The sequence below is a fragment of the Fonsecaea pedrosoi genome (genome assembly GCF_000835455.1).
Source record: "Fonsecaea pedrosoi CBS 271.37 unplaced genomic scaffold supercont1.3, whole genome shotgun sequence".
In the NCBI taxonomy this organism is placed as follows: Eukaryota; Fungi; Ascomycota; class Eurotiomycetes; order Chaetothyriales; family Herpotrichiellaceae; genus Fonsecaea; species Fonsecaea pedrosoi.
Genome location: NW_013550613.1, coordinates 2,697,293 through 2,710,054, shown reverse-complemented (window position 1 = coordinate 2,710,054; position 12,762 = coordinate 2,697,293). Strand labels below are relative to the sequence as shown.

Below are 12,762 nucleotides of genomic sequence, written 5' to 3'. Positions count from 1 at the left end.
ACACCGCTGTGATGGCAAGCCTCGCCACTGGCTCTCACCAAAGCATTGTGGCCGTGCTCTTATGTGTGGCATTCGTTGCTGGTAGACGATCCATGTCAGGCACCATGCACTCATGAGTGGTTCGCAAAAAAAATGGTCTGTCAAAACAGTTCCATCCAATTGGTCCGAGGGACTAGCAGGGCCTTTTGGTAATGTTGATGGAACTTTTCGAGCATCCCACCTCACATCAGCTTCTTGCGGAAGTACGTTGCAGAGTAAGAGGTCTTCCTCAGACGTCGATGAGAGTATCGGGGGGGCTATGGTGTTGGCCCTGTCAGCCTGTGGTGTGCTAATATGCATGCTAATAATGGTAAAATGAGGAAGCCGGCCGAAGGATCGACGGTTGCGTTCATGGCGGCGTCCGAGTGGTATATCACTGCATCAACCGTCTGCCGGAGTCAAGAAATGGAGGCGAGGAGGAATGCTCGCGCAATCATGCATCGACAAAGCTGGGCCATGGTCTTGTGCCACCCTCGGTATGTCCTCAATGCATCAGTAATGGCTTGCAGACCTCAAGAGGGGTGGCCACATGCCGTACCTAGGCAAGGCGCTGTAAAAGTTCCAGGGGGATGCCAATGGGTTGCGAAGGCTCCCAGGCCAGCAAATGAGGGCAGTGGGAGGCGCAGATGGACGGGCGGCAAGGCCAGGGGAGGCAGCTAGTGCATTGGCCTTCATGCAAGAATGATGATGGTGGCATGCTGGTGGTATTGAGAGTTTGGTTAGTTTCGTGTGGGGTGTTGGTGTGCGTGGGTGCGCAGCTTCACCGTCTCATACTTGTGTGTTTGCAACGCACTCGCTTGGGTGTCCAATGGTCGTTTCAAGCAGATCAAGAGCCCTACCGATCCCAACTGCAATCATCCCTGCACAGAAAAGCCTCGTCTCCGTCCCTTGTTAGCAGAGTCTTTACACTGGATAGACTGGGGGACACCGCCATTTCCCTCGACTCCCTCTCATCTCCACTTCAGGTTTCGCCTCAAACAGAACCTCGCGGGTACCCACCACAGCATGCCCCTCCGGATCGCACGCATTTACGGCCCGCTACCGTTCCCCTCTGCCCAGCTCCATTGTTGTCCGATTTGCTTCCTAATGGCCTTGCCTGACGGACACGAAGGCTTTGTCGACTGAGGTGCACCCGGTTAACACATCTTTCAACGCGGACAATATCTCAGCCACCTGTGTAGCCTTTCGATCAAAACTACCCACGACTTCAAAGCCTTGTAAATCGCCATCTTGTGTCCCGGAATCCCTTGGATCGAGTCGATTGCGTCGCCCGCTGTTCACTGGTTGCGGACCCGGCAAGGGAAAGGTTCATCCGTCTGTTGCATATGATGTGCTGATTTCGATCTGGCCTGCTCTCTTTTTACACGACCTACGCCCACTTGCGACACGATTCGAAACGCAGCCACCCCAACTGCCTGCGCCCTACAATACGGGTTCCCTCAGGTGACGGTGCTTCGTCCAACAACACATGAAAATCGCCGCGTTTGCCCCAACAACATAACAAAGACCGTGTTCAGTAACTTTGATGTGTGGCCTGAGGTGCTTTGAAGATTTGGTATATAAGGCTGGTTGGGCTGCACGTGGGACAGCCTGGCAATGAGCGCATGCTTCTACGTTTGGCTACGAGGTTGAGTTGGTTGAGATGATGCAGACTTGGCCGCCGTCCCCCTGCGTGGAGGACGAAGAAGTGGCATTAGCGAGGGAACACATATCTGACATTACTCTAAATCAACTGAAAAACGAAAATCAACCCGCGAGCAGCAGAGGCTCAGTGGACCAATATCCCATCATCCTCGATAACAAAACTCCCGACCAATCCTGCTCTCCAACAGAGAAAGAGTTTATATCAGAAGCCCTATCTCCAGATTCTCACTCGAAACCAGCGGTCAACAATGAGAAGAGATTCGTCCTCGTGCCTTCTCAGTCTTTGGAGCCCGAGGCCGAAACGCATCTTCGACCTGAGCCATTGCATCGACCCAAATCAACAACTCAGCTCTCGGATCAGGCTGTCCCCAGAGGAAGACCTCATGTCACAAGGATACACACAGACGTCGGGCCCGGCTTGGAGGGCATGCGGACGGGCCACCGCCGTGCTCCTTCTCCCTACGCTCATACCCCTGTGGCGTTGATGGGCAATCTGTCTGCAGAGCCTCAACGTAAAAATACGTTGTTGTCACCAATGCATGCCCACGAACCGAGAAGGTCAGCCTCCGTGCACCCTAGATCGGGAGGTTTTGATCGAGATAGCAGTGACTCCGACGGTAAGTCGAAGACGACCAGAAGAACAGAGCGGAGTCGAAGTCGGGCTGCAAGGGAAAGCTTCTCCCACTCAGATAGGTCAGAATCCGACAAGGTCAAGTCTCCAAAATCATCTACGCGAAACGAAAGCCCCAATGGCAGATTTAGTCGCCGTGCCCATCGATACCGCAGCCCGGCACCGCCACCAGGAGGGTTTACCGGCTATACTTATACGGGTCAAGACCATATTACGCCTCCTCAAACTCCCAAGCTCAACGGCGACTCTGCTCGTTCATCTTTCACTGACCACGCCTCCCTCTCCGAGCAACCTAGCAAGCGCCAGACTTCATCGAGATTGACCGCTGATTCGCCCTACACCTCTTCCGCTGAAGAGAGCCATAGCCGTCGTCCACGACCAATTGAAGAGAGGAAAGTTGATCGTGGGCTCCGGTCGAGACGAAACTCGAGAAATTCTAGCGAAAAGGATGAGAGACCAAAGCTAAGCCGCACCCGATCTCGGCACAATGACATGACACTCAAAGATGAGTCGAACCAAGAGCAGTTCCCGTATGGTGAACGTCCTTACCGTGAGACCCAGCCAGAGCTCTCTGCCCGGACGACGTCAGGTATGGAGGACTTGCTCGAAAAGGCCTTTATGGCGAACAACACCAAACATGTCAACCATGGGGACAGCAGTTCTCGGCATGTATCTCCGCGAGGCTCCCCAGCAACCAGTCCTCCGCAGACACCTCGAGGTGGTGACCCACCACAAAGGGACTATTTTGAACAAACTCATAATGGGTCGAGGTCGTCAAAGCAGCGGTCTCGTCCACAGTCGATTGATGATACACATTTCAAAGACCTTAAGAATGTCACATCCCTGCTGGGAGCCGCCACACTAGGCGCTTCTCTTGCGGCTAAGGCGATCCCTGCCCTGTCTAGATCAAACACTTCGCAGTCGTTGGAGACGCAAAGTAGCGGTTCTCAGAGCAGGCCAGGAAGCGGACAGCGTTCACGAAAGCCTTCTCCAGCCATTGAAGAGTCTCAACCAGCCTATCAGAGTCTGTCTAGAACAAACTCCACAGTAAATCGAAATGACAGCGTAAATACGCGGACAACAACCTACATGATAAACGAAGAGCGCCCAGTGCCCAAAAACGGGTTGTATGCACCGTCGCCACTTGAGCCTCCTCGAACAGCATCGAGATCTTCTTCTTATTCTCATTCTCCGGAGCTGCGGCCTCCTGCGCCCCTCAGAGCCTTCTCTAGCGTGCCTGCTCAAGGGCATCAGCAACCACTTCATTTCGCTGCCCAACCGGCGCTGATGTCGAGTCCAATGAACCTGGAGCCTCCGACAACGTTGGCTCACAACGCACCCAGACCACACTCATTGCCTCCGTGTCCGCGATCGAGACCGGCTATTGGACACCATGATTGGTATACAATCCGAGATATGCCGTTCCTGGATTTCTGTCCATCTTGTATGAGTTTTCTGGGTGGAACTCGCTTTCGTGACCACTTTATACCGAGTCTCCCGAAAGAACCCCGTCGACCCATCGCTTGTGCAATGAGTTACCCCTGGCTTCGGGTTGCTTGGTTGCAATCAATCCGACAGGACAGAAAGGACCTTACGCTTGTCTGGCAAATCGCTAATGGCCCACCGGCCGGTACTAAGCCATGTGCTGGTAATAAAGCAGATGTGAGAAGATGGTATCATCTGACCGATCCTAGAACGAAAAAACCCGTGGACAACTTTGACATTTGCTCGGCGTGCGTCAGGAATATTGACCTGATTTTTCCTACGCTTCAGTTCTGCGTCTTCGATCGACCGCAGGAGAAGAAAGAGCAGGAGAAGATATGCAATCTGAACACAAACAGCCGCCATTTCTTGCCCATATTAAATGAGCTAGAGCGGCTAGCTGAACGCTCGAAGGAGACCATGAGGCACAGGGATTTCCAAGAGTTCGTGGATTTTGTTCGGCGTGTTTCGCGCAATCGGCACTGCGTGAAAGATACCCTACTTGCTACCCAGTCATGGCACTTTATTTCCGATCTTCCGGAGTTTACAATCTGCGAAGAGTGCTTTGAAGAAGTTGTATGGCCTCTCAGAGATCGACCCATTGCAAGAGACGTGTCCAAGACACTCAAACTTGTGCCTGTCTTGCGCAAAAACTCTTCACTTCGGGGAACAAGTTGCCAACTTTACAGTGACCGCATGAGACGAATCTTTCACGACGCTGTGAACCGGAATGACTTTGAGAGCTTGAAATCGGCGGCTAGATACCGCTATAACATGGAGCATCGACTGCAGGAGATGCACAAACTGTACGAAATGGATTTGCAAGCCGGTATCGATCGGAGGGCAGAAATGGAGAAGAATGTCTCCATCTGGAAGTCTATTGAATAATGATTTGATGCGAGCAACGGATTCATGACTTGGGGCACGCGGGAAAAGTAAGACAAAGGCTTCGGATACGGGTTGCTAGAAAGCAACCAAGGGCAGCTAAAAGCTGGATATGAATAACTACACCATTAATCGTTTGAGAACATCAAGACTCGTCTATTCGTGATTGAGACTGTATTCCTTGGTGACCATCTGCGGATTCACCTGTCAATGAGGTATTCGGAATGGTACATAAATGCTCCTTCATAATGGCCCCACACGTGATATTCTCGGCAGTCTCGGTTGACCTTCCCTAGTCCGTTGCCCGCAGGTTTCCCAAGCTGCGGCCTTTTGCTGCATGATGAGCTCGTCCTCCATTTACCTTGCCGCGACTGCGACACATTCAATCACTTTGCAAGCTTTTCTAGATTGGCGGGGGTTCAAGATGAGCCTCATTTACCCTGCAGGAGGCGCCGTAGCCGCATTGGGAGTTGTCGGCCTTTGTAAGATTGTCGACTGATTCTCTGCCATCAAAACCTGTCGCTAACGAGTTGCTTCTAGATATGCTCTTCAATGGCGAGGGCGAACAATTCAATGTAGGCTGCTGACCGCGCAATACTACTCCATCGACGTGCAACAGAGAACTGACTCATGCGACCACAGGTCGGGCAATTCCTCGAGACAGTGTCTCCCTACGTATGGGCAGATCTCGGTATTGGTCTTTGTATAGGCCTATCGGTTGTTGGTGCGGCATGGTAAGAATTATACGGACCTCGCTCTCTGTTTTGCCTCTTATTTCTCTTATACACCGAAGGGGGTTCACGTTTCTTCTACCATCATTGCTGACCCTCGTCTCCTACCTAGGGGCATCTTCATCACCGGCACATCTATTCTCGGCGGCGGCGTAAAAGCTCCACAGATACGGACGAAGAATCTCATCTCGATCATCTTCTGCGAAGTCGTGGCAATATACGGCGTCATCATGTCCATCATCTTTTCCTCCAAAATCAACATGGTACCTGAAGAATCACTATACACGGGACCGAATTACTACACTGGTTACGCCCTATTCTGGGCTGGAGTGACGGTGGGCATGTGTAACTTGATCTGTGGTGTCAGCGTCGGGATCAATGGGAGTAGTGCGGCCCTCGCTGATGCAGCTGATGCGAGCATGTTTGTGAAGGTATTGGTGATTGAGATCTTTTCGAGCGTGTTGGGATTATTTGGATTGATTATTGGGTTGTTGGTAAGTTCAAAGGCTGCCGAGTTCGAGTGACCGCTGGTCCACGTGGTGGCGAGCGAATATGGCAGCGCAAGGCCCCAACGAGGTACCCAGAGAAGCAGGGGATTTGCTGCTACTACCGCGGCAGGCTATCATTTGGACAAGAGCAGCTGTGCTGAAGCAGGCGGGCGAAACAAAGCTCTCGGCAAAAGGTTGAAGCCGGTGTCGCAGATTGAGATAACTCCATCACATTGGCTGGGCGGGGAACACTGGGATGGACTCTGTATATTTACGCTCTGGGAAAGGCATTGCTCTGGGGGCGTTCAAGGCTGAACGTTCAAGCGACCGTGGAGAGGCTGTGTTATGAGGGCGGTTGACAAACGATGAGATGGATTTTGGAGGTTTAAAGCTAGAGATAAACCCAGCCATGGTCAATCATGTCCAGTTGCTTCGAAATCAATGAGCACAATGGAATATGGATGACCACTCTGCCACTATACAATGCAAGTGTCGAGATTGTGGCTTGAGGTTTGGGGAGAAGCACAGTGGCACCAAATGCGGCCTGGTGCAGCCATTTATTAATTACAAACATACGTCACTGTTTTGTTGGCTTTTTTTCGACTCTCGCCGTTGAACCTCCCAGGCTTCAGCCATGTCATACGACATGACAGGTAAGAGGTTTCTGGAAGACCTCCATGTGCTGTTGCTTGCTTTCATGGCCCTTCCTTTTCTTTAGTTCCATTCTGGACAGGCGACTGTCTTCAGATGCTTTGCTGGGGCACAGTAATTTGAATCCGACCTTGTTGCATGTCTCCATGAATTGATCAACTCGACTACATGCAACTGTTTCCACTACAATGGCCCAGCCCGTCCATACGCTGGGACCTACCTGTGCCTTCTATGAGGACGAGCCTGATGACAATTCCAGCGATGGACTAACTCCGTCAAGGGTCAAAGCACAGTTCTTCTACGTCTCGTCGCTCCCAATCGATGATCCTCTCTCTCCGCTGCCGCCAGTCTCGACAGACAAGGCTACCGATCTCCCCCCTCAACCATTTTCCGTTCGAGACAATGCCGCCCTTGAAGAAGCATGGCAGACCTTTCAGAAGGGTTATGGGGCGGTCGAAGGTGAACAAGGAGGAAGCAGGAAGAAGGGGTTTGCAGAAGGAATAGTGTCATTTTCGCAGCTCCGAGATGCACAAGACATAATGGGGGAATCTCAAGCGACAAAGTCTGGCTCGTCTAGAACCAGAGGCATCTCGCGTGGCCGTCCAAAGGCAGCCCCCAAATCACCTTCGTCGGGATCGGAGGTCATGCTGGAACATGCACACAACGGTTCGAAACGTGACGAGACTCCAGTTGATGCTGAAGAGTTACGGGGGAACAACCAACTCCAACAACAACCTAGCAAAGACTCGACCAAACACAAGAGGCGATTTTCGCCCTTTCATCGCCGACACAAAGAAGGGAAAGACGGCCATGATACTCTTCCCAGGCCTGCTAACCTTGACGAGACTGCTGCATGTGCAACGCAACCCTCACAGGACCCTTCCTCTGACATCAGTGGTCGGCCATTTGCGCGGGCGCCTAGCGGGCGCAATATCAGTTCTGCGCTGACCTACGAACCTGGATTTTCGGATGGATCGGAAGCAGAATCCAGAAGTCGTTCTCGAAGCTCTGGTCGTCGTCGGAAGAAGGGCAAGGACAATGAGAAAGCTTATGTCCCTGTGGGTGTGTCTCGTCTGCACTTGGTCGAAATGCCTGACCTTGTCATGAAGCCGATCTATTGGTCCCCCATCAACGACACATCCAGCGTGATCCGGGCCACTTGGTTCTACAAAGACAGCATGTTACCTGTTCCAGCTGATGTGGCGAATCGTCTGGAAGTCGGTTACGAATATATAAAACCCTTTGGTCCTGCTTACCAAGAAGAGCTGCAGGCTTGCATCGACAATGGTGCTTCGGCGGAGATGAAGGTGGTGTACAAGCTGTGGCCTAACGAGCCGAAATCGAGCCGGCCATCCACTGCCACAGACATGAAAGAAAGCAATGAAAATGACAGGCAGCGGAAGGGGAGCAAAGATCTGCCAGAAATCATCCAGAATGCTGCTGCAGACCCTCGGAATACGCCAGACAAACGGCTTTTTGCGACCCATAGCGTCATCTACACGGATGCTCGGAATGCTCAGATATTGAAGCCCAATCTCCTTCCCTCCATCACACAAAATCGCCGACCGTTGAGCTCCCTTCGGAAAGGGAGGCAGATTGGAGTAGCAGTTGTCCGTGGGTTTGACCGCAAAGCGTGGCTGAAGATCCACCCCGACCCTAAAATGGATGTTAAAGCTGCGCACGCGAAGGTCGGAGCATATATGTCTCAGTCAGGGGATGCTACCACTCGGGGACGGCGAATGTCATGTGCAGCTTGCGAACATGACAGCAAAGCACCGAAGGTTACTGACCTTGTCTTTGTCATTCACGGTATTGGGCAAAAGCTATCGGAAAGAGTTGACAGTTTTCATTTCACTCACGCCGTAAATGGTCTTCGGCGGGAATTTAATGTTGAACTGGCAAGCGAAGTTGTCAAAGGGAATTTAAGGCATGGAACAGGCATTATGGTTCTCCCTGTGAACTGGCGATTGACGGTCTCATTCGACGAGGACGTCAAAGCTGCTCCTGAAGGCACTGAGAATAAATACGCCCTGAAGGACATCACTCCTGATACTCTCCCTGCTGTCCGGTCCATTATCAGCGACGTAATGCTGGACATCCCCTACTATATGTCACACCACAAGGAAAAGATGACCTCGGCGGTCATTAGGGAAGCCAACCGAGTCTACCGACTGTGGTGTCGCAATAATCCAGGGTTTGAAGACTATGGCAGGGTGCACCTGGTTGCCCATTCCCTCGGTTCTGTCATGGCTATGGAGATTCTCAGTCAACAGCCCACTCGACTAGGCAAGGACATCAAATTCGATCCCAAAAGGCCAAGTGAGAAGATGTTTGAATTTGACACGACCAATATTTTCAGCTGCGGAAGTCCTTCAGGTTTCTTCCTGCTTCTTCACAACTCCAATCTGATCCCGCGAAAAGGCAGGGGGAAACCCGGTATCAAAGGAGACGATCGTCAACCGGGGATAGCCAGCGAAGCAAAATATGGATGCCTTGCAGTCGACAACATCTACAATATTGTCCACAGAAATGATCCAATCTCCTACCTCCAGAATGCGTCCGTGGATGAACTGTATGCAAAGTCCATCCAGCCGGCAGTTATCCCCAGTGCCAGTGTCGGCTTCATGACACGTATCAGCCACAGCCTCCGGTGGGCCTCTGGCAGCACGGGTGATCCGTACTCTGCCATTGCATCGCCTTCCCGCCCACAACTTACGCAAATGCCTAGCACAGTGGAATTGGAGACACATAATTTCACGCGCGAAGAGGTTGCAGAGAAACGCATGTACCTGCTCAACGACAATGGGCAGATTGACTGGTTCCTCTCAGCGGGCGCCGGTCCCTTGGAGTTCCAATACCTGAACATGCTCAGCGCACACAGCAGCTACTGGATTTTGCAGGACTTTGTCCGATTTTTGGTTGTGGAGATTGGGAGAGAGCCTGGAAGAAGTCATACATTGCCGGCGCTTCGGGCGGTCAAGAGGCGCGAGTATAAGAGAGGGGACATTCCTTGACTTTGGTTGTTGCTTTGCTCTACGGATTGTTTGAAATGAGTTTCGCGTATTACGCTCTCTGTTGGTGTTGATCAAGCACGGTTGGGTTGACTCTCCAGGGCGCTGCGGAATACAGACCACAGCATCATTGCAGAAGGATCTGGGCTAGAGGCTAGAGGCTAAAGGAGCATAAAAATACTTGGACCGATGATAGGTCAGAGGTATGTGTGTGTGTGTGTGTCGCGGCGTGTTATTCTTATGACATTGATACCCCCTCTGTGCATTCTGGTGGCTATAGACAGTTTGGGTACTTGAGGTACATGAGTCTACCGGCGAATACAAGAAAGAGCTTTTGCCTTTCCGTCAATACATATTTGGGCGTGTGCATGTGCATGTGCGTATGTGATCATGATATCCTGGTATATTCCAGTCCAATCCAGTCTTTTGCGTTCCCTTTCCTCCTCCGCCGAATTTAGATCTGGATCTCGAGAAGCAATCAATCAATCAATCAATCAATACCCAAGGACCATCCCGACCAAGAGCGCGTCACACTCGCCGCCATCCTCGATATAGCCTTCTCTCTGCGGGAGGACCAACAGCCCGTTGGCGCTGGCGAGACTGCCGACGCGAGAACTCCTCTGCATGCCGGTGCTGCGCGCCACGAGGCGGCCGCCGTCGCCGGGGTCCGCAGAGATCAGCACACGGTGGTACTCGACGCGGGTCTTGTCGCAGCGCACGCGGCCCTGGACACGCACTTTGACGCGCGGGGCGCCCTGGCCCGGCAAGCCCGTCATGCGCTGGATGCAGGGCAGCACGAAGAGGTTGGCCGTGACGAGCGCGCTGGCCGGGTTTCCGGGGAGTCCGAAGATGAGGCGCTTACTATCGCGCCGGCCGGCGTCGTCTTTGATCGCCACGCTGGCAAACGTGGTGGGTTTGCCGGGCTTCATGTTGACACGGCCAAAGTGCACTTGGCCGCCCAGGGCGCGCTCGATGGTCGGTTTCAGCAGGTCCAGCTCCCCCATGGACACGCCGCCCGTCGTGATGACCACGTCGAGCTCGTGCAGCCGGAACGCGTCGCGCAGTTTCTGCTCGAGCTCGTGGTGCGGCGTGTCCCGCGCAACGCTCAGGTCCACGACCGCCTCGCACATCCGCCACCCGCGCAACAGCGTCAGCAGGGACGGTCGGTTCGAGTCGCGGATCATGCCGCCGCTCAGGGCGCCTTGGTACGTCACGTCCATGACTTCGTCGCCGGTCGACATGACCCCGACCCGGGGTTTGCGGTAGACGGGGATTTGCCTAATGCCGGCTGCCGCGAGCACCCCGATCTCGCCGCCCAATGCGCTGATCGGCGTCCCCTTGGCCACAATCACCTGGCCCAGTTCGATGTCGCTTCCTGGTTCGCGAATGTTTTCACCTTCCACGAGCTCGTCCGTGAGGATTTCCACGGTGGCTTCTTCCTTCCCGTCCGGTGTGAGGGCGGCGATGACGGTGTCCTCCACCATGACCACTGCGTTGGCATTTTCTGGCAGCGGTGCGCCGGTGGTGATTCGCGCTATCTGGCCTTTCTGGAGAGGTGGCGGTAAGGACGAGGCTTGGGCATGTGATACAGAGGCGATGGGGAAGACGCCCTTGATACTTTGCGAGGCGGTCTTGTCGGGGACGATGACAGCGTATCCATCCACTATACTCGCGCGGTAGGCAGGGACAGCCTCTGCCGCCTTGATGTCTTCGGCGGCCACGTAGCCTACCAGGTCAGGTGAGACGTCCCTCAATTCGACTGTGGGAGACGGGGAGTGTTCACAGATGATCGACACGGCGTCTGATACGTCCAGCATTGGATAAGGGGATGACCGATGCCGTGCGGTGGCACCAAGTCTGGGGTCGTTGGATTGTAGTTGAGGTCTCTCAGAGGGACTGGTGTGTGCTTTGGGGATTCTGTGCCCACCATGGCCACCACCACCACCGCCGCCATGGCTGTGATCGTGGTCGTGGCTATGACGGTGATCATGTTGATGGGAGTGATCATGATCGTGTCCGCCGGCTGTAGCACCACCGGAAGTTGACGGGCCAACTCCAGCTTCCTTTTCCAGTTTCTTGACTCCTCCTACATGGGCTGTCCTCGAATCCTGGCCCGCGGCTTGCGAGCACGCATGTGGTAACAGCTTCAACACAGCTTGGAGGTTCTCCTTGGCACCCTTGGGCGACCCGGGCAAGGTGATGATGATGGATTTATTCCTCACACCAGCCACAGGCCGCGACATCATGGCGAAGGGCGTAATCTGGAAAGAAGCAGAAAGCATGCCGTGAACAATACCAGGCGCGTGACGGTGGATCAGAGGCTCAACAGCCTCAGGGGTAAAGTCTCGCCGTGCAAAGCCTGTTCCCCCCGTCGTCACCACCAAGTTGACCACGCCGCCGCCGTTGGTGGTTTCAGTCTCGGAATCCGTCCACCCGCGGACAACCCGCTGGATCTCCAGCACATCGTCCTTGACGATCTCAAAGAGTGGCTCGTCCCATTTTCCGTTGCCGTCTTGTGAGAAGACGTCCTTGAGGATGGGAATGGATTTGTCGGTGGACGGATCGGCTGCCGCAGTGTCGGAGACGACAAGTATCGCTGGGCGGAGGAGGGGCGGAGAGCTCATTGTGATTCTTTTGACTCCTGTGTCAACAGAGGCCGGTAGCCGTCAGATTCAGAGATAATAGAAGGAGCATGGAAGTAGTGATGCCGAGGACGAGTATGACAGAGCCAGTGTGGCCAAGTTCGAGGTTGTTTGTTATATACGAGGCGCTGATGTTGCTGCGTCCAGGATAAATAATGCGGCTCCCGGAAATACAATGATCCGGATTCTCCTCATACAGGCACCAACTGCATCGACTGCCTCACCACCTCCACCACCTCCACCTCTTCGACCCTCTTGCCGGTTGTTCTGTGTATTCCTCTCTACGTGACATAAGCTGTCAGACTTTCTGGGAGGCCTTGCGAATACCCTCGTTTGTGGGTAACGGACACAGTCCATCTCCTCAGAAGCTCTCTGAAACACCCTCCAGCAATTCAACCAACCTCAAGTCTCGCATTGACCAGAGGTAAGCATCTGCCTATATGAGGCACACAACATTCTTCATCTTCTTAGTTCTCTTGCAAGAGTTGCCACTTGATCAGCCATTTGTCAACCTCCGTCATTGGAGCCTTGTCGACTCTCTCACAGGTCTTGTTAGCA

General features: G+C 53.4%; 4 protein-coding genes across 4 annotated transcripts; 3 read left to right on the top strand and 1 right to left on the bottom strand.

Annotated features, from left to right (window-relative positions):
• Positions 1-1,681: 1,681 nt before the first annotated feature.
• Positions 1,682-4,684, top strand: Z517_04900 (uncharacterized protein; the record flags this gene model as incomplete). The annotated part of the gene is made up of 1 exon (XM_013430228.1): positions 1,682-4,684. The coding sequence occupies one exon, from the start codon at positions 1,682-1,684 to the stop codon at positions 4,682-4,684; it is 3,003 nt and encodes a 1,000-aa protein (XP_013285682.1).
• A 627-nt stretch (positions 4,685-5,311) lies between these two features.
• Positions 5,312-5,936, top strand: Z517_04899 (V-type ATPase, C subunit; the record flags this gene model as incomplete). Its single annotated transcript, XM_013430227.1, has 2 exons — positions 5,312-5,415; positions 5,525-5,936. 2 exons carry the CDS (start codon positions 5,312-5,314, stop codon positions 5,934-5,936), a joined length of 516 nt encoding a protein of 171 aa, XP_013285681.1.
• An 803-nt stretch (positions 5,937-6,739) lies between these two features.
• On the top strand, positions 6,740-9,565 carry Z517_04898 (uncharacterized protein; the record flags this gene model as incomplete). The annotated part of the gene is made up of 1 exon (XM_013430226.1): positions 6,740-9,565. One exon carries the CDS (start codon positions 6,740-6,742, stop codon positions 9,563-9,565), a length of 2,826 nt encoding a protein of 941 aa, XP_013285680.1.
• Positions 9,566-10,056: 491 nt separating this feature from the next.
• Positions 10,057-12,186, bottom strand: Z517_04897 (uncharacterized protein; the record flags this gene model as incomplete). Its single annotated transcript, XM_013430225.1, has 1 exon — positions 10,057-12,186. One exon carries the CDS (start codon positions 12,184-12,186, stop codon positions 10,057-10,059), a length of 2,130 nt encoding a protein of 709 aa, XP_013285679.1.
• Between the last annotated feature and the right edge of the window lie 576 nt (positions 12,187-12,762).